This window comes from Panthera pardus, unplaced genomic scaffold, assembly GCF_024362965.1.
Source record: "Panthera pardus isolate Hobbes unplaced genomic scaffold, ASM2436296v1 HiC_scaffold_22, whole genome shotgun sequence".
Classification (NCBI taxonomy): Eukaryota; Metazoa; Chordata; class Mammalia; order Carnivora; family Felidae; genus Panthera; species Panthera pardus.
In genome coordinates, this window is record NW_026526788.1 from 33,286,383 (window position 1) to 33,306,641 (window position 20,259).

Below are 20,259 nucleotides of genomic sequence, written 5' to 3' on the forward strand. Positions count from 1 at the left end.
CAGGGCAGGGTTCGGGAACTAAAAATGGCAGATAAATAAAACGAACTTTGGTACAGGGCCTACCTGGATAGACAATATTCATGTGGCAATGGGTTATGCAGGTGCTAACAATAAAAAGAGCCCACTCAGTTCATGAAGCAGAATAGGAAAAACAGGTAAAACATAAAAACAAATGTATCTGTTACCAGATTGAGCCTGGTAATTGGAATAAAAAAGCAACTCATTCATTCCTTATTTTTGCCTTTAACCCTTAATAAAGATAAACGTAATGTTCTAAACATGGAGTGTGTAAATCAGGGGCTATCCAGGAACTTGATATTCCCTCTCCTGCTGACCTCAAAACCTTTTATGTTACCTCATAGTCATCCACACTACAAATGAGCACAATCAGACTCAATATTTATTTAAGAAGAAAAAAAAAGGTGAGATGCGCCGGTTAATCTTGCATCGGCTTACTTGTGGGTCTGTGATCGGTGTTATCAGGCAGCTGTACTCCCATGCTTTGTAAAAGGTTGGACGCAGGTCCTGCCAGGCCAGCTTGGGAACTATAGGATTCCAGTATGTTGGAAACCAGGTTCAGGTCTACGTCCACTGGTGTCATAACAGATCCTCCTGCACCAGAATCTTCCTCATCTGAATTATTACTGGTAGTCTGGGAGAGAGGTTCCTTATCGATAGAAAAGAAAATCATGAGATAATAGGCCATTAGGTTGGATGGTAGTTACAATAAAAACTAAACAATGTAAAATTGAATTCTAAATTAAAAAGGAAATTTCTTATCCTTAATGACAAAGTAAAAATGAAATCTAATAAACCTTACAATTTAACACACACAATAGAATGTGGTTCTAAAGATTAAAACACACTTCTTTCTAGGAAAAGTTTTTATAAATTGGACTTCTTCCCCATTCTGAAATAGCCCAAGGGAGATAACCAGGGTTAAGGAGACATATTTATAACTTACCTAAGAGTTGTAAAAGAAATAAAAATGAACATTTTATATATATATATATATATATATATATATATATATATATGAACCTATTTTTTTTTCTAAATGAAAGAAACTAGATTTCTTTTTTTTTTCCTCAATGAAAAAACTTCAAGTAAAAACCTGAAGTTCTGCGGAATTCAACCACAAAGATTCTGAGTTATTACCTGAGCCTCTGGTTTCACAGGATGGGGAAAGGATTTGAAAGACTGTAGCGTGATCTATAGACTATCTTTGCTATTCAAAGTGCAGTTCAAGCATCAGTAGCACGTGCACTGCTTTGATGCTTGTTAGAAATGTAAAATCTCAGGCTTCACCCTAGACCTTACTTAACCAGAATTTTGTTTATTTTCTATGTTTTACTTTTATTTTACTTAGATCTTTAGATGGTTCATATACATATTAAAATCTAAGATACACTACTTTAGATAAATCTAACAATACGGTTTCTTGGTTTTTATGAGGTCTGGGCAATAATGGAAATGATTCTAGTTTAAATGTAGTTTAGATGATGAAAGCAAGGTGAGTAACATTCATTAAGGGCCTTATTGTGGGTTTTACTGTTGTCTCATTTGGTTCTCATGTTAATCCTACAACATAGGTATTATTGGTTAATGGATATATATTCACAGTGGGTGGCTCAACTGGATTTCAAACCCTAATCCAGAAGTTCCACTCTCCTTCATAATGTCTTTGAGGTATAGGTTAGACACTGATGGTATAAAAACTAGGATAAAAAAGACTGTAAGATGAAGTCTTAATATGGTTCTAAATTAAAAAAGAAAAAAAACAAACAGTATTAAGACTTGAAAATTATTTAGATATTTTAGATCCTTTCTCTTTTTTTAAAGTCAGTGTAAGCTGCGAGTAGTAGAATGCAACTGCATAATCTGACCACATCGCATGACTTTTTAAATCCTGATAACAGAAGAACTAATATAATTAAACTTAAGGGGCATCTCAGTGGCTCAGTTGGTTAAGCGTCCAACTTTGACTCAGGTCATGATCTCGCAGTTTGTGAGTTTGAGCCCCCCATCAGGATCTCTGCTGTCAGCCTGGAGCCCGCTTCGGTTCCTCTGTCCCCCTCTATTTGCCCCTCCCCAACTTGTGTTCACGCTCTCTCTCTCTCTCAAAAATAAATAAACATTAAAAATTTTTTATTTTTTTAAAATTTTTTTTTTTAACGTTTATTTATTTTTGAGAGAGAGAGAGAGACAGAGCATGAATGGGGGAGGGTCAGAGAGAGGGAGACAGAATCTAAAACAGGCTCTAAGCTCTGAGCTGTCAGCACAGAGCCTGACACGGGGCTCAAACTCACGGACCGCGAGATCATGACCTGAGCCGAAGTCGGCCGCTTAAGCGACTGAGCCACCCAGGCGCCCCAACATTAAAAATTTTTTTAAAAACTTAAAAAATAAAGGGGCGCCTGGGTGGCTCAGTCGGTTGAGCAGCTTCGGCTCAGGTCATGATCTCACAGTTTCTGAGTTCGAGCCCCATGTTGGGCTCTGTGTTGATAGCTCAGAGCCTAGAGCCTGTTTTGGATTCCGTGTCTCCCTCTCTCTCTCTGCTCCTCCCCCGCTCGTGCTCTGTCTTTCTCTCTCTTTCTCAAAAATAAACATTAAAGAAAAAAAATTTTTTAATAAAAATTAATTTTAATCATACATTTATAATTTTAATACATTTATAAGTAATAAATGTAATACATCAAAAATAAAAAAATAAATTATATTTAGGAGAGTAAAGTTAATAGTCTTTCATCCTAATAGTTAGGGAAACATTAGCAGTCTTACATTCTTATTTATTTCAAATAAAAAAATCAAATTTATCACCAAAAAATGATCACAAATCAAAAAAAGGAAAGAAAAAGAGAAACTAAGATAAAATATAGTTTTAGCTTTCCTTCATAATATTAAGATATTCAGACACGGGAAAAGGTTAAACACACACGTACCATTTGCTTCTGGGTGGTGAAACTTTTGCCAACACTGGTATTTGCCAATTCCTGGTCCATCTGGGCCATGTATGACTTGAGATCATTAAGAGTTCCTTTTAAAGATGCTTCTTCCCCAGTCCCCTGTGTTTTAAGATCCAAGTCATCATCACTGTCTAAACATTCAAAGTCTTCATCATCCAGATCGTCAGAATCTGATTCATGAGGTCTTGGCCCTACACAGACCCCAACACAGAAAGAGCCACATGGTAATTTCTTCTTGAGTAATTATACCTTTCAAAAGAGTTAAATATTATCTTCATAAAAGGACCAATATACACAAATTAACTTCATAAAAACCCCTTCCAGAAAATGGTACTGCTGGCAGATATTTTCAGAAAAGTACATAGGCTGAGCTGAAAAAAAAAATTTTTTTTTAAATGAGAATTCAATTACTAAAATTTTTTTAAAAATTTAAAAACTACATGAATATATTTTGATACAAATATTCAAGCCATACAGAGTTATTATTGTCTCACAGCTCACTCTCTTCCCAGAGTTAAACATCTTTTAACAGTTTGGTGGGCATCCAGGCTTTTATGTAGTCCTACACATATGTATATAAACATAAGGTTCTTTTTTTTTTTCACATACATACATATTGAACTATGGTTTGCTTTTCCACTTATTTATATGTCTTGGAAGTCCTTCTTTGTGAAAACATAGATGGACCTTATTCTTTCTTAAGAATGCACAATGTTTGGGGCACCTGGGTGGCTCAGTCGGTTAAGTGTCCGACTTTGGCTCAGGTCGTGATCTTGCGGTTCGTAGGTTCAAGCCCCACGTCAGGCTCTGTGCTGACAGCTCAGAGCCTGGAGCCTGTTTTGGGTTCTGTGTCTCCCTCTCTCTCTGACCCTCCCCCGTTCATGCTCTGTCTCTCTCTGTCTCAAAAATAAATAAATGTTAAAAAAAAATTTAAAAAAAATGCACAACGTTTCATAACACAAACGTACTACAATTTTTTTTAACCATTTCCTTCTCCATGGACATTTGGGATATTCTAATTTTTTGCTATTAACAATGTTGCAATCACCATCTTAGCACATTATGTCTTTTTCATAGTCAAAATTCCTGGCAATAAATTACTAAGTCAAAGGTTATACATTTTCTAGGATACCAACCACCGTGAGAAAGACAACTTACAGTTCCACATTCACGGTTTGACAGTGCCCATTTCTTCAGCTCTTGAGAAAACTGGGTATTGCCAATCTTTAAAATCTTTGCCAATATGATCGGCAAAAAAATAAGTTATTTTGTATTGTGTATTCACTTACTAGAAACAGTTAAGTCTTTTCGAATATTTGTCTATATTTCTTCTTCAAGGCACTGCCTATTTAAATCCTTTGTTGACTTTTAAATTTGGGCTATTTGTCTTTTTATTATTAGTGTTAAGTACAGTAAGTCTAAAAGAGAATAAACAGCATTAACATGGAAACCATATCTGGCCACATAGCATTCACTCATTCAAATAATGAACGAGCAGCAACTATGTCAGGCACTGAGCTAAGCATTCTCTGCAAAATCATTCAACTGGGCAGAAGTTCATGGTTGAAAGCAACTTAAAATCATGAAGAAAAAGCAAATACTTTGACTTCCAATGCTCCAGTGCTCTAGCCACAGCCTTGTAGTTTCAAAATGAAAATAAACATCGCACTGTAACTTACCTAAAATCTTGTCAAAATAATTAAGAAAAGAATCTGCATCAAAAGTGATTGGAGCCTCAGAAGGTTCTCTGCAAGGTTAAAGGAAAAAGACCATTTATCCTAAACATAACTCTTTGGAACTTTTTTTAAAGCAGTGCCATTCTTAGGAACACTACCAGATATAGGATCTCAAGAGGTACACCAAGAAAAACTGTAGTTTAAATGGTCTTGAGGGCAAAAGAAATGGGAAAGACTGATGTAAGAAAAGTAAAAATTGCACTTTGTTTATGCACATTTAACTTATGCCAATTTAGGGACCTACCCACCATCCACCTCCCACAAGATATATATAGCATTAGCAGAAGAAATCACTTATCTGAGTTAATTTACATAAAGTCTATTTCTTTAAGAACTAAACCTTTAAAAGTAAATAAGAATATACCTTTCTTTATCTCTGCTTTCTTAGAGAATACTGAACATAAATTTTAATCTTCTTATGAGGCTTAAGAGCATCAACATGAATAAAGATATATTTGCTATACAAGTAACAATTCCATCTATCTTATTTTCTTACATTTATTTGCCAAATGTAACTTCCCATTTCTCCTGTTATTATTTCTTTCTCTGATGAAATCTTTTATTCCCCTCTTTTGAGTGTGAAGCTTACAATCTGCTTGTTGGGTAGCAGATCTGAAGTGTGAGTTTGCTGAGAGCTAGATGTTAAGAGTCCATAAGGTTCTGAGTAAAAGTTTAAAGAGTAAAATGCAGTTTCCTTGCACAGCTCTGGGATGGAAGCTTTTAGATCTGTTGAGCAGTCTCTCTGACTTACTTTAAGAATTGCTGGGAATGCAAGCTGGTGCAGCCACTCTGGAAAACAGTATGGGGGTTCCTCAAAAAAAGCAAAAATAGAACTACTCTACGACCCAGCAATTGCACTACTAGGTATTTATCCAAGGGATACAGGTGTGCTGTTTCGAAGGGACACATGCACCCCCATGTTTATAGCAGCACTATCAACAACAGCCGAAGTATGGAAAGAGTCCAAATGTCCACCGATGGATGAATGGATAAAGAAGATGTGGTATATATATATAATGGAGTATTACTCGGCAATCAAAAAGAATGAAATCTTGCCATTTGCAACTATGTGGATGGAACTGGAGGGTATTATGCTAAGTGAAATTAGTCAATCAGAGAAAGACAAAAATCATATGACTTCACTCATATGAGAACTTTAAGAGACAAAACAGATGAACATAAGGAAAGGGAAACAAAAATCATATAAAACCAGGGAGGGGGACAAAACAGAAGAGACTCATAAATATGGAGAACAAACTGAGGGTTACGGGAGGGGCTATGGGAGGGGGATTGGGCTAAATGGGTAAGGGGCACTAAGGAATCTACTCCTATAATCATTGTTGCACTATATGCTAACTAATTTGGATATAAATTTAAAAAAAATAAATAAAACAAGTTAAAAAAAAAAAAAAGAATTGCAAAGGATCAGGCTATTAAAAATATGACTCCAAAAAAGTCATCAGGGTACTAGGCACCAAAAGAGGGAAACATAGCAGTACAAAAAAAAAAAAAAAGAGTGGAAATGGCAATGACTAGATGACTTTAACATCTGGGTTTTAACTACTTATATATTTATACTTTAACACAAATTACCGAGGCAGCTCTGCTCCTTTGTGGGTTGAGACTTTAGATATGAAAGCTTTCATGCTCTCTGAGACTTGAGTCAAGTCATAGTTCTGTTCCTCCTTCTTGGAAATGGGCTCTGCTTCTCTTTTGCCAGCAGCTTCCTGCAGTAGCTGGTCCAGCTGATCTGGTGAGAGATCTAACCACTGGTCATCTGAAAAAGAAGAAAACATGATACTGCCATACTATACTCACATGGCAGGTACTCTCAGAGAAGGGGCCTATGAGACCTACGGGAATATTTTAATTTTTCCTCACCCTTCTGCTCTCTCTTGGCCCATGACTTACCATCTTCTGGGGGAAGATTAGCTTCTTCCTTCTTAAGCTCTTCTATATCAAATGGTGTGGTCTGTAATAAGGTTAAGATTTCTTCACCTGGGCTCAGAGCAAGAGAGCTATAAAAAATAAAAGACATGGGGATTTTTTTATAAGACAGCTCAGAATAATAATCACAAAAAAATATTTTAAAGCTGGAGGCAATTATCTAGTCTAATTTGTTTTTAAGCAATTGTTTTAAGTTATAGACCCCTTTTTCTCAAATAAAATCTTACCAGTAACTCTAAAATATAAAAGAGCTCAAAGAAAAAATGCTTTGTACAGCAAAGGAAACCATCTACAAACTGAAAAGGCAACCTACTGAATGGGAGAAAATATTTACAAAAACATATATCTGATAAAGGGTTAACATCCAAAATATATAAAGGACTCATGCAACTTGATAGGAAAAAACAAATGTGATTTAAAAATGGGCTGAGGACCTGAATAAACATTTTTCTAAAGAAGGTGTACAAATGGCCAACAGGTACATGAAAAGGCACTCAACATCACTAATCATCAGGAAATGCAAATCAAAATGAAAATGAGATATCACTTCACACCAGTCAGAATGGCTACCACCAAAGAGACAAGAGAGAATAAGCATTGGTAAGGATGTGGAGAGAAGGGAACCCTTGTGCACCGTTGGTGAGAATGTAAACTGGTGTAACCACTATGGAAAAAAGTATGGAGGTTCCTCAAAAAATTAAAAATAGAACTACCATATGATCCAACAATTCTACTTCTGGGTATATATGTAAAGAATATTGAAGAGATACCTGCATTCCCATGTTCACTGCAGCATTACTCACAATAGCTAAGATATAGAAACAACTTAAGTGTGCCATCAATGGATGAATACAGAAGATGTGCTATATCAATGCAATGGAATATTATTCAGAGAAATATATATGAGAAAGAAGGAAATCCTATTATTTGTGAAATGGATTGACCTTGAGGGTATTATGCTAATTGAATAAACCAGACAGAGAAAGACAAATACTGCATGGTATCACATATATGTGGAATCTAAAAAAAAGTAAAGCTCATAGGAACAGAATAGATCAGTAGTTGCCAGGGAGTAGGAGGTGAGAGAAATAAGGAGAGGTTGGTAAAAGGGTATATAGTTTCTGAATACAGTCTGAGGATCTAATGTAAAACATGGTACCCATAGTTGATAACACTGTATTATACAATTGAAATCTGTTAAGAGAGTAGAACTTAAATGTTCTCACTGCTCCCCCAAAAAGATAAATATATGAGGTGATGCAATTGTCAATTAACTAGTTAGTGATAATCCCTTCACATGCACATATCTCAAATCACCATGAAAAAAAAAATCACCATGATATACATTTTAAATATCTTTAGATTTTGTTTCTCAATTATATCTCAATAAAGCTAAAAAAAAAAAAAACTGCTTTGATTAAAATGGAGTCTGGAGGCTCAGAGATATATCTACTTCACCTTTGCCTTTCACTCTGCAGCAGGCTGCACGGAACACCATCTTGAAGCTGCTGACTTAGTGCAACTCTTTTAATTTATATATAGCATATATATATGAGGAAAAGAAAACCCTGAGGAAAATACGAACTAAAATGAATCTTGCATGTATAATATGCTAGGCTAGCACTTTAAATACATTTTCTTATTGGGGTGCCTAAGTGGCTCAGTCGTTCAGCTCAGGTCATGATCTCACGGTTCATGAGTTCGAGCCCTGAGTTGAGCTCTGTGCTGACAGCTCAGAGGCTCCAGGCTCTTTCTCTCTCTCTCTCTTCTTTCTCTCTCAAAAATAAACATTTAAAAAATTTTTTCCAAAAATCCTCAACAAGATATTAGCCAACCAGATCCAACAATACATTAAAAAAATTATTCACCATGACCAAGCGGGATTTATACCTGGGATGCAGGGCTGGTTCAATATCCACAAAACAATCAATGTGATTCATCACATCAATAAAAGAAAGGACAAGAACCATATGATCCTCTCAATAGATGCAGAGAAAGCATCTGACAAAATACAACATCCTTTCTTGATAAAAACCCTCAAGAAAGTAGGGATAGAAGGATCATACTTAAACATCATAAAAGCCATATACGAAAGACCCAACACTAATATGATATTCAATGGGGAAACACTGAGAGCTTTCCCCCTAAGGTCAGGAACAAGACAGGGATGTCTACTCTGGCCACTGTTATTCAACACAGTATTAGAAGTCTTAGCCTCAGCAGACAACACAAATAAATAAAAGGCATCCAAATTGGCCAGGAGGTGGTCAAACTTTCACTCTTCACAGATGACATGGTACTCTACATGGAAAACCCAAAAGTTTCCATCAAAAAACTGCTAGACCTGATTCATGAATTCAGCAAAGTTGCAGGATATAAAATCAATGCACAGAAATTGGTTGCATTCCTACGTACTAACAATGAAACAACAGAAAGAGAAATCAAAGAATCGATCCTATTTACAACTGCACCAAAAACCATAAAATACCTAGGAATAAATCTAACCAAAGAGGTGAAAAATCTATACACTGAAAATATAGAAAGCTTATGAAAGAAATTGAAGACGACACACAAAAAAATGGCAAAATATTCCATGCTCCTGGATAGGAAGAACAAATATTGTTAAAATGTCAATACTACCCAAAGCAATCTACATATGCAATGCAATCCCTATCAAAATAACACCGGCATTCTTCACAGAGCTAAAATAAACAATCCTAAAATTTGTATGGAACCAGAAAAGACCCCGAATAGCCAAAGCAATCTTGAAAAAGAAATCCAAAGCAGGAGGCAGCATAATCCCGGACTTTAAGCTGTATTACAAAGCTGTACTCATCAAGACAGTATGGTACCGGCACAAGAACAGACACTCAGATCGATGGAACAGAATAGAGAACTCAGAAATGGACCCAAAAACATGGCCAACTAATCTTTGACAAAGCAGGAAAGAATATTCAGTGGAATAAAGACAGTCTCTCCAGCAAGTGGTGCTGGGAAAACTGGACAGCGACATGCAGAAGAATGAACCTGGACCACTTTCTTACACCATACACAAAAATCAACTCAAAATGGATGAAAGACCTAAACGTAAGACAGGAAGCCATCAAAATCCCTGAGGAGAAAGCAGGTAAAAAACTCTTTGATCTTGGCTGCAGCAACTTCTTACTCAATATGTCTCTGGAGGCAAGGGAAACAAAAGCAAAAATTAACTACTGGGACCTCATCAACATAAAAAGCTTCTGCACAGCAAAGGAAACAGTCAGCAAAACTAAAAGGCAACCAACAGAATGGGAGAGATATTTACAAATGACATATCAGATAAAGTGTTGGTATCCAAAATCTATAAAGAACTTATCAAACTCAACACCCAAAAAACAAATAATCCAGTGAAGAAATGGGCAAAAGACATGAATAGACACTTCTCCAAAGAAGACATCCAGATGGCCAACCGACACATGAAAAAAATGTTCAACATCACTCATCATCAGGGAAATACAAATCAAAACCACAATGAGATACCACCTTACACCTGTCAGAATGGCTAACATTAACAACTCAGGCAGCAACAGATGTTGGCGAGGATGCGGAGAAAGAGGATCTCTTTTGCATTGTTGGTGGGAATGCAAGCTGGTGCAGCCACTCTGGAAAACAGTATGGAGGTTCCTCAAAAAAACTAAAACTAGAACTACCCTACGACCCAGCAATTGCACTACTAGGCATTTATCCACGGGATACAGGTGTGCTGTTTCGAAGGGACACATGCACCCCCATGTTTATAGCAGTACTATCAACAATAGCCAAAGTATGGAAAGAGCCCAAATATCCATTGATGGATGAATGGATAAAGATGATGTGGTATCTATATACAATGGAGTATTACTCAGCAATCAAAAAGAATGAAATCTTGCCATTTGCAACTATGTGGATGGAACTAGAGGGTATTATGCTAAGTGAAATTAGAGAAAGACAAATATCATATGACTTCACTCATATGAGGACTCTAAGACACAGAACACATGAACATAAGGGAAGGGAAACAAAAATCATATAAAAAGAGGGAGGGGGACAAAACATAAGAGACTCTTAAATATGGAGAACAAACAGAGGATTACTGGAGGGGGTGTGGGAGGGGGATGGGCTAAACGGGTAAGGGGAATTAAGGAATCTACTCCTGAAATCATTGTTGCACTATATGCTAACTAACTTGGATGTAAATTAAACAAAAATTTTTTTAAATACATTTTCTTATTTAGTCCTCTAATTACTATTATAAGTGATAATCCTGTTTTATAGAGGAGAAAACCAGAGCTCTGTGATATTCTATAACTTTTACAAGGTCATTGAGTTGGACAGCAAAAGCTTGAAATCAAGTCATCTGACACTATTTTATGATCTTCCTACAATAAACTAACGAGGAAATATGCACAGAAATTATCTATATAATGAGCATACTATTTTATGATGGCAATGTAACCTGTTTTTTTTTTTTTTTCTGTTTACTTATTTTTGAGAGAGAGACAGAGTGTGAGCGGGGGAGAGGCGGAGAGCAAGGGAGACAAAGAATCTGAAGCAGGCTCCAGGCTCTGAGCTGTCAGCACAGAACACGACATGGAGCTCTCATGACCTGAGCTGAAGTCAGACGCTTAACGGACTGAGCCACCCAGGCACCCCAATATGACCTATTACATAAATTAATGGAAACCTGAACCCTGTCTGAGCTATTTAAAAAAAATTTTTTAATATTTATTTTTGAGAGAGAAAGAGCACGAGTGAGGGAGGGGCAGAAAAAGAGGAAGACACAGAATCCAAAGCAGGCTCCAGGCTCTGAGCTGTCAGCACGGAGCCCAACACAGGGCTGGAACTCACGAACCACTAGATCATGACCTGAGCCAAAGTCAGAGGCTTAACCAACTAAGTCACCCATGCTTCCCTGACCTATTTAGAATGGAGCAAATCAAGTTATAGAATGGACTTACATTTATTTAATAAAGATCTGCATACCTTGCTAAATCATGTGGGTGACAGGAAATTATCCCTACTCCATATTATGAAAATATTATTAGGAGAGAGAAAAGAAATACACAAATAATCATAACAAGTTACAAAATATAAAATCATATAGGAATACCAATGCTATGTAGAGTCACAGGAGATGATTACATTAACTACAAGAAAATTAAAAAGGAAAAGAGATAATGGACGTAGTTGAGTTAGGACTTAAAGAATGGGTAAGATTTTGACAAGGAAGATAGGGTAGAGAAACTTCAGGCAAGAGGGGAAATGAACATTTGTATAGAGGCAGAGAACTGAGGAACATGTTCACAAAGCAAATGGTGTTCAGTGTGGCTTAAGTGGGGCAGACAGGGCTGAACAGATGGACTGAAATGAGAGCACAGTGAGCCTGAAATGGCTAAGTTTGGACTCAATGAAATAAGCAGCAGGTGATCACTGACGGCTTCTTTTTTATTTTTAATTTTTGTTTTAAGAGATTTAAATAGTGCAGACAAGTCTAAAAGATGACCAAAAAAAAAAAAAAAAAAAAGATGATATAGCATATCTTTACCCACCTAGAATTATAATATTGTTATACTTCTAATCTAAAGGTATGATTATACTTTGACACTTAACATAAAAAATTAAACAAGTAACATATACATTTCCTTAAAAATTATACATAAAGCTAATATTTTTCCTTTGATGACCAACACTATCAGTTCCAATCCATCTTGTTGCTACCCAGAAATGATTGCTCTCACAAATGCCCTTCTGGTCCACTGAGTGTGTATATGTGTGAATGTCTGTGTGTGCACACACACGCATGTGTACGTATCTATGTTGTAACTGCTGTTTGTTCTCTTTCCCTGGAATTTTATCCCCCCAAATACCTGTATGCCTGATTCCCTAACTTCACTTATGTGTCTTCTCAAACTAAACCTCCTTGGAAAGTCCTGCTTGACCAAACTATCTAGAAGAGCAGCCTAGACCTCTCTGTCCCCACACCCTGTTTTTTTTCTTTAAAGCACTGATCACCATCTAACAGCATATAGTGATTTATTGTCTTTCTCCTACATTAGCACGTAAACTCCATAAGGGCAGGGAGACTTTGGATTCGCTTACTGTATCCCTAGTGCCTGGAAATAATAAATATTGGTTGAATGAATGAATATACACATGTCTATAAGTAATATATAGTATTTTATGTATTAAAACTTTTTATATGTAATAGCATCCATACTGTACACATTTACAATATCCTTTTTTCATTCAACATCATGTTTTCAAGACGTATTTATTTCGATCAGTGGTTTTTAACTGGGGACAATTTGCCCCCAGAGGACATTTGCAATGTCTGATGATATTTTTGGTTGTCAAAATTGGGGGCAGGGTGGACAGCTATTGGCATTTACTAGGTAGAAGCCAGAGATGCTGCTAAACATCCTATAATGCACACAACAGTACCCCACAACAAGGAATTATCTTGTACAAAATGTCAACAATGCCAAGGTTTAGAAACCTTGGATTTGGTTTACATATATTTAGCTAATCTCTGGTTAAGTAATGGATAGTAGTCTATCCTACAAACACACCGCAATCCATTTATCAACTATTGATGGATACTTACACTGTTCAATTTTTCACTATTACAATCTCTAATAATTTTTAGGAGAGGGGGTAATATGATTAAAGATATATTTCAAGCATATTCTCTGGCTCTAACGGTTGCATTGGAAGTGGAGAGTCACTAGAGGTTGGGAAGCAAGTTTAGGTATCGTTATAGTTCAAGAATTAAGTGTTAAAAAATATATATACATATTAGAGTAGGTAGGCAGCAAAAAAGAAAAATGTAAGACACAAGATAACAATAAAAAGGATTTAGGGGGCAGCCTGGGTGGCTCAGTGAGTTACGCATCTGACTCTTGATTTTGGCTCAGGTCATTATCTCATGTTTCAAGCGATGGAGCCCCATGTCAGGCTCTGCATTGACACGGGGCCTGCTTGAGATTCTCTCTCTCCCCCTCTCTCTGCCCCTCCCCTGCTAATGCACATGCACTCTCTTTCCTTCTCTCTCAAAATAAATTAAAAAAAAAAAAAAAAAGATCTAGGGACTGGATCAAACGAGAGCCAGGAGGTCTAGGTGATAAGAAGGATGGTAGTCTATTAAAAAGGAGAGTGGGAAACAGTCTCTGACATTAATCTAAGTATTAAAAAAAAAACCCAAAAAACTGGGAATTCAAGAACAGGTCTGGAGGGAGATGTGAGTTTGGTTTTAAATTGTTTAGAAGTTATCCTGGTTTGGGGAACAGGAGTCTCTTCTGCAGCACTATTTACAATGTTGGACATTTAAGCTACTTATAATTCTTTCTCCAATAGTAAAGGTGTGTTGAGTAAGTCATGGTACATCCATTTGCTGAAATGTTGTGCAGCTCTTTAAAATTACACTTATAGAGGCGCCTGGGTGGCTCAATCGGTTAAGCGTCTAACTTCACCTCAGGTCACTATCTCATAATTTGTGGGCTCGAGCCCTGTGTCGGACTCTGCGCTGACAGCAGGGAGCCTGCTTGGGATTCTCTCTCTCCTCCCTCTCTGCCTATCCCCCACTCATGTTCTCTCCCTCAAAATAAATATGTAAACTTTAAGAAAAAATAAAATAAAATTACACTTATAAATACTTTTTAATGTCATTGGAAAATGTAAGATGGTAATAAGTAAAATTATGGGCAGGATACAAAATTTTTATATAGTACAATTTAAAAAAAATCAACTAGATGGATATGGGGAAAAAAAATCCTGGAATGCAGTAGATCAAAATGATAATAGTAGTTGACTCTTTGATATATATTTTTTCCTTATTACATCTTTATTTGCTATAATGAGTGAATACATTACTTTTGTAACAACAACAAACTTCATTATCTATTTAATATTTATTTATTTTGAAAGAGAAAGAGATAGCACGTGCAAGCAGGGGAGGGGCAGAGACAGAGGGCCAGAGAATCCCAAGCAGTCTCTTCACTGTCAGTGCAGAGCCTGATGCAGGGCTCAAACTCACAAAACTTGAGATCATGACCTGAGCCAAAATCAAGAGCCAGATGCTTAACTGACTGAGCCCCCAGGTGCCCTAACAAACTTCCATTATTTAAAAATAACTACCTAACCACCAATCTATCTTATTTTGTGTGAGGAGCCCTGATTCTCCTACACATGAGTCTAATTTTCTAACATCTCTTTAACCCAAGTCTGTAAGGTGATGTGTCTTCACAGAGTGGCCCACAGAGGTGGATGGGAATCATCTGGGGCAGATTCTCCTAAACATGAGGCCACCTCTTTTCCTCTTCTGACTCTCTTTCTCAAGTTTTCTGAAATGATTCCCTAAGAAGGCATCCTCTTTTTACCATCAATTACTGCCATAAAACTGATGGGAGCAGGACAAAGACACACGCAGACACTTCTGAAAGAGTAAAGACTGCTGTAAAGTCATTATTATCTCACAGACACTGAGGTTAGAGTTCTCTCAGCATCAACTCTGCTTCACCAGTCCTCAAAGAACATTCTATTACACAAATAAGTGATGTTTGAGATGTAAGCAAAATGAATGAAGTTCAAAACCAATTAAGTTTCCTCCAGGGAAAAAAGAAAAAAAAGTCCAACAAATGAAAAACACATACAACTTGGGATGTTTTAACCATGATATATACAAAAGCTATTGCTTTTATATTATTTAATAGCTTTGAGTATCTCAAATTCAATTTTACAAACATAAATTGAGTTTTTTCCAATACTCAAAATCTGACCTTTGATTCCTGAGCTCAATAAGACCAAAGTTTTCTGCTTGAGCTCTATTTTCCTTGGTGCTGCACTGACTAGGAAGTGACCTCAGGTGACAACTCAGATAATGAGGACCTCATCTATTGTGATTTTCTTCTTTCAAAGGGTTCTATTTCCTTCAATTTTGGCCCAATTTTGTTGTTCTACTGTGTCTTCAAGTAACTGTTTCTTAAATTCCATCCAGAGTTTATAATTACACTTGGCAGGGGGTTAGTTGGATATGTTACTCCACCATTATGAGAACTTGACTTTATAAAATTTTAAAGGGGTGCCATTTCCTGCCAACCCTGTGTTCATTTCTTTCTTTTTCTAGGAAATGTATGGCAGGTTAGAATGAGATGTGATTTGAAAGCTGACTGTCTGCTTTATCCTATGTTTCAGCCTCTCCTAAATGTAGCTAAACACAGTCAAGGGCTCCTACAGGAATTAAGCACATGCTCGATATCAGACTGCCTGAGTTCAAACCCTACATCTGTCACTAATTAGCTGTGTGACCTTTGGCAAACTACTTAATCTCTCTTGGCCTCAGCTGTAACTAGGGAATGATAATAATCATACTTATTTCACAGGACTCTAAGAGAGATCAAACAAATTTTTAAGTACCAATACACTTTGTAAGTACCAATAAACATTAGCCATTAGGTGATGATGATGATGACGGGTGCCAGATCCAGTGATCTTCTGTAGTAACACCTCCTCTCTCCCAGTTCATCCCCTTCAGCAGTCATGATCCTTGCCGTTAACTCTTTAAATACAGCAATTCCAATTTCTGCAACTATCTCAAGAGTGAGTAACTCCTTAACATCTGGCAGGTTACCACTCTTGCTGCCATGGTTTGGTAGTGATAAACTCACCTTTCTGGCCGGTTTACTGAGAGTTGGAAGTAGTTCTTTGCCATTTCTAGCCTTGCCTGGTACTGAGCAGAACCTTCTATCAGACCCTGAAAGAAAAAAATCATAACATTATTTACATGGTATCACTGAAATTACCCACTCACCAGCAATTTTCAGGGAGGCAGTGTATGATATGTTGTTCAGGAATCACGAGGCCCGAGTCCTAGTCCCTGTTTTGTCATTGATGTACCTGTTTGGGCTCCATTTTCTCCAAACAAGGGGACTAGGCTCTATGTAGTGGTTCCTAATCCTTTTCACCATTAAAGACCTCTTTCCAATTTGGAAGATTTTCTACCATTTTCTAGTACTTTATTGGTTATTAAGAAATAATTGATTTGTAATTAATTTATAAAACAAAGTACAAATAGAACCAAAAAATAGCATAATCTCATTTTCACTGCCATTTCTGCTTTTCACATGCATGTTTATTTTGGCATTTGTACTTAATATTTTACACTCTTTCGAAAATATACTATGATATCATAAGCACTTTTCTATATTGCTACAGTCTTTATATATTTAAAAAAATTTTTAATTCCAGTATAATTAACATACAGTATTATATTAGTTTCAGGTATATAACATAATAATTCTATACATTACTCAGTGCTCATCACAAGAATTGTACTCTTAATCCTCTTCACCTACTTCACCCATCCTCCCACCTGCCCTCTGATAACCATAGCTAAGAGTTTGGTTTTTTGTTTGTTTAGTTTGTTTGTTGAATTCTACATATGAGTGAAAGCATATGGTATTTGTCTTTCTCTGACTGACTTATTTCACTTGGCATTCTACCCTCTAGAACCATCCATTTTGTTGCAAACGGCAAGATTTCATTCTTTTTACGGCTGAGTAATGTTCCATCGCATATGTGTGCGTGTGCGTGTGTATACACATACCATACCTTCTTTATCTATTTATCTAGTGATGGACACTTGGGTTGCTTCCCTTGGCTATAAATAGTCTTGGCTCTAAATAATGCTGCAAAAAACATAGCAATACATGTATCCCTTTGAATTCGTGTTTTCATTTTTGGGGGGTAAATACCAGTAGTGAAATTACTGGATCATATGATAATTCTATTTTTAATTTCTTGAGAAACCTCCATACAGTTTTCCACAGTGGCTGTACCAGTTTGCATTCTCATCCATGGTGCGTGAGGGTTCCTTTTCTCCACATCCACACCAACACCTGTGGTTTCTTGTGTTTTAGATTTTAGCCATTCTGATTTAGCCTCACCATCTCTGAGGGTTAGTGATGTTGAGCATCTTTTCATTTATCTGTTGGCCATCTGTATGTCTTTGGAGAAATGTCTGTTCATATACCATCATATTCTTAATGGACTTTTCTACTTCTTGGATGTTTCCTTAAAATAGATTATTCAAAGTAAAGGTTCTGAGTTTGAACCTTTCTATAGCTCCTGGAACACACTAGCAAATTACTTTCCAGTTAAAGTTCTATCAATATGCAATGTTACCAGCAATGTATAGGGAGTATTAATTTGTACTTTCAATAGCATGAAGCCTCATTCAGATCCTTTTTCACATATGTGAAAAACTATTATTCTGTTGATACATATATCTTTACTACTTGTGAGAGTAAATATTTTACAAGAAATTTATTAGTTGTCTTTTTGTAATTTTTTTAATCCGTGTCTTTGCTCATTTTCTATTTGGTGTCTTCATATTTGCCTTATGATTTGCATAAATTGCTCTTCAGATACAAATGATAACTATCATAATTTTATATAAACATTATTAACTTTTCTAAAATATTGGAAACAGTTCATAGTCACTCCCTCATTAACACTGAACTAGAATGGTCCCTTTTAACTCTAGCTTCTCTAATAATGTTATACATTAAATATGGACCATAGATCTCTAATTCACTAGCTTGATTTCCCCTGGACTATACAGTTTTACAAATGCATTGCAAGTCCTACCTTAAAGTAATCATTCTTTTTCAGACTTTCAAGGAAGCCAGCCCAGAGTGGTGAGGTAGTCATGACGGATTTCTTGGAGTCAGAAAAATGTGGGCTACATTTGGAGCATAAGATTTCAAATCCATGAGCCTAGATAGAATAGACAGAATTTTCATCATTAAGTTATTTTCTCTCCATTTAATCACACTTAAGAACTAGGTGATTTGACATATGGACATTTATAACACTTTGAATTTTATGAAAAATGTGATTATTTCTAATTTTTCCATTTAAAAAAAGTTTATTTGTTTATTTACTTTGAGAGAGAGAGAGAGAGAGAGAGAGAGAGAGAGAGAGATAATGAGCAGGGAGGGGCAGGGAGGGGCAGAGAGGGAGAGAGAGGGAATCCCAAGCAGTGGGGCTCAAACTCATGAACTGTGAGATCATGACTTGAGCCAAAATCAAGAGTCAGATGCATAACTGATTGAGCCACCCAGGTGCCCCTCCAATTTTTCAATTTCTATATAGAGATTACTAAAAATTATAAAGCGAAAGCAAATAATGCAAAACAAAGATTCTTATTCTCTTCAAAGAGATTTCTTGCTGATCACAAAACCAGAAATTTAAACTTATTTGTTGTTTGCTTAAAAAAAGGCTTAGAAAAGGCTTCTCATCTAACAGAAAATATAAATGAATTCACCATGGTCTTAGATATAGTAAAGGGAAGGAATCATATCATTTTAAGGGTACTTTGATTAAAAAATATAATGAATGCACATAAAATAAATTAGATAGGGAGCTTTCCTGATCACTCTAGAGGAAACTATAATTACCAATTTCTTGCGTATCTTTTCAGAAGTAATGTATGCACTCAAGCAGATATGTATCTGTGTCTGTATATCCTATTCCATCACTAAATGGCAGCATACACACCATTCTAAACCTTGCTTTTTCACTAAGTCATATGCCTTGGAGATCATTTTATATGATCACACAAATTTATCCAATTCACTTCATAGGCAGGTCGTAATTTATCTAACTATTCCCCTACTAATAGATATTTGGTAATTTCCAATCTTTTGCTACCAGAAGTAATACTGTCATGAGTATCATCAGATCTATGTACACATGTAAAATATATGGAGGATAAATGTTTAGAAGTGAAAATGCTGAGCAGAAGAGTTGTGTACTTTATAAATTGATGGATATTGACAAACTGTTCTAAGAGACTGAATCAATTTATATTCCCATCAATGATGTTTGAGAGTATCTCAAATATGTATTTCCACCAATCCAGTATATACTATCAAACTTTTTGATACTTGCCAAATGTAAAAAACACTATTTTGTAGCTTTAAGTTGCAGTTCTTTTATTATGAGCAAGGGCCAACATTTTTATGTTTAAATTAAAAATCATCTGTATTTCCTTTTCTGTGGACTGTCAGTTCATGGTTTCTGAACATTTTTAATTAATTAGTATTTCTTTTCATACCGACTTGTAGGAACTCTCTACATATTATAGAAATTAGCTCTTTTTTAAACTGCAAATATAATGCTTTCTTCAGGTTTACTATCTCTGACATTAGCTATGGGATTTTTCTTTCCAACACACAAATGCTTAATTTTTAATAAAGTTACCAGTCTTTTTTTTTTTTTAATAGCTTCTGATTTCAAATCCTGTTTAAAAAGGCCTTTTCTACTCAAATTATCAAAAATCCTTCTGTGTTTTCAGGTATTATGGTTTCAATGTTCTCATTTAAATATTTCATCCACCTGGAATTTATTTTGGTATAGGTGTGAGGGAATGAACTTTAACTTTTTGGACAGCTTCTCAGTTGTTCTATTATCATTTCCTGAATAATACATTTTCCTTCTTGTTTGAGAGCCACATTCTCATGTAAATAAGGTATATTTCTAGACTTTCTATGCTGTGCCATTATTTATTAAGAGCCCTTTTACCTAAAGGAAGA

At 36.0% G+C, this 20,259-nt stretch overlaps 1 protein-coding gene across 7 annotated transcripts in view; it reads right to left on the bottom strand.

Moving 5' to 3' along the window:
- ECD (ecdysoneless cell cycle regulator) overlaps nucleotides 1-20,259 on the bottom strand; it is a 53,778-nt gene that overhangs the window by 24,237 nt on the left and 9,282 nt on the right. For 6 of the 7 annotated variants that reach the window (XM_019444508.2, XM_019444509.2, XM_019444510.2 and 3 more), the window contains 7 exons: nucleotides 18,311-18,439; nucleotides 16,330-16,415; nucleotides 6,614-6,720; nucleotides 6,296-6,479; nucleotides 4,646-4,713; nucleotides 2,943-3,157; nucleotides 457-667 (listed from right to left, as the gene is read on the bottom strand). In XM_019444508.2, the coding sequence (XP_019300053.1) occupies nucleotides 457-667; nucleotides 2,943-3,157; nucleotides 4,646-4,713; nucleotides 6,296-6,479; nucleotides 6,614-6,720; nucleotides 16,330-16,415; nucleotides 18,311-18,439 (1,000 nt within the window). Of the gene's footprint in view, nucleotides 1-378; nucleotides 668-2,942; nucleotides 3,158-4,645; nucleotides 4,714-6,295; nucleotides 6,480-6,613; nucleotides 6,721-16,329; nucleotides 16,416-18,310; nucleotides 18,440-20,259 lie in introns of those variants that run through there. The other variant, XM_019444506.1, reaches the window with a different exon arrangement.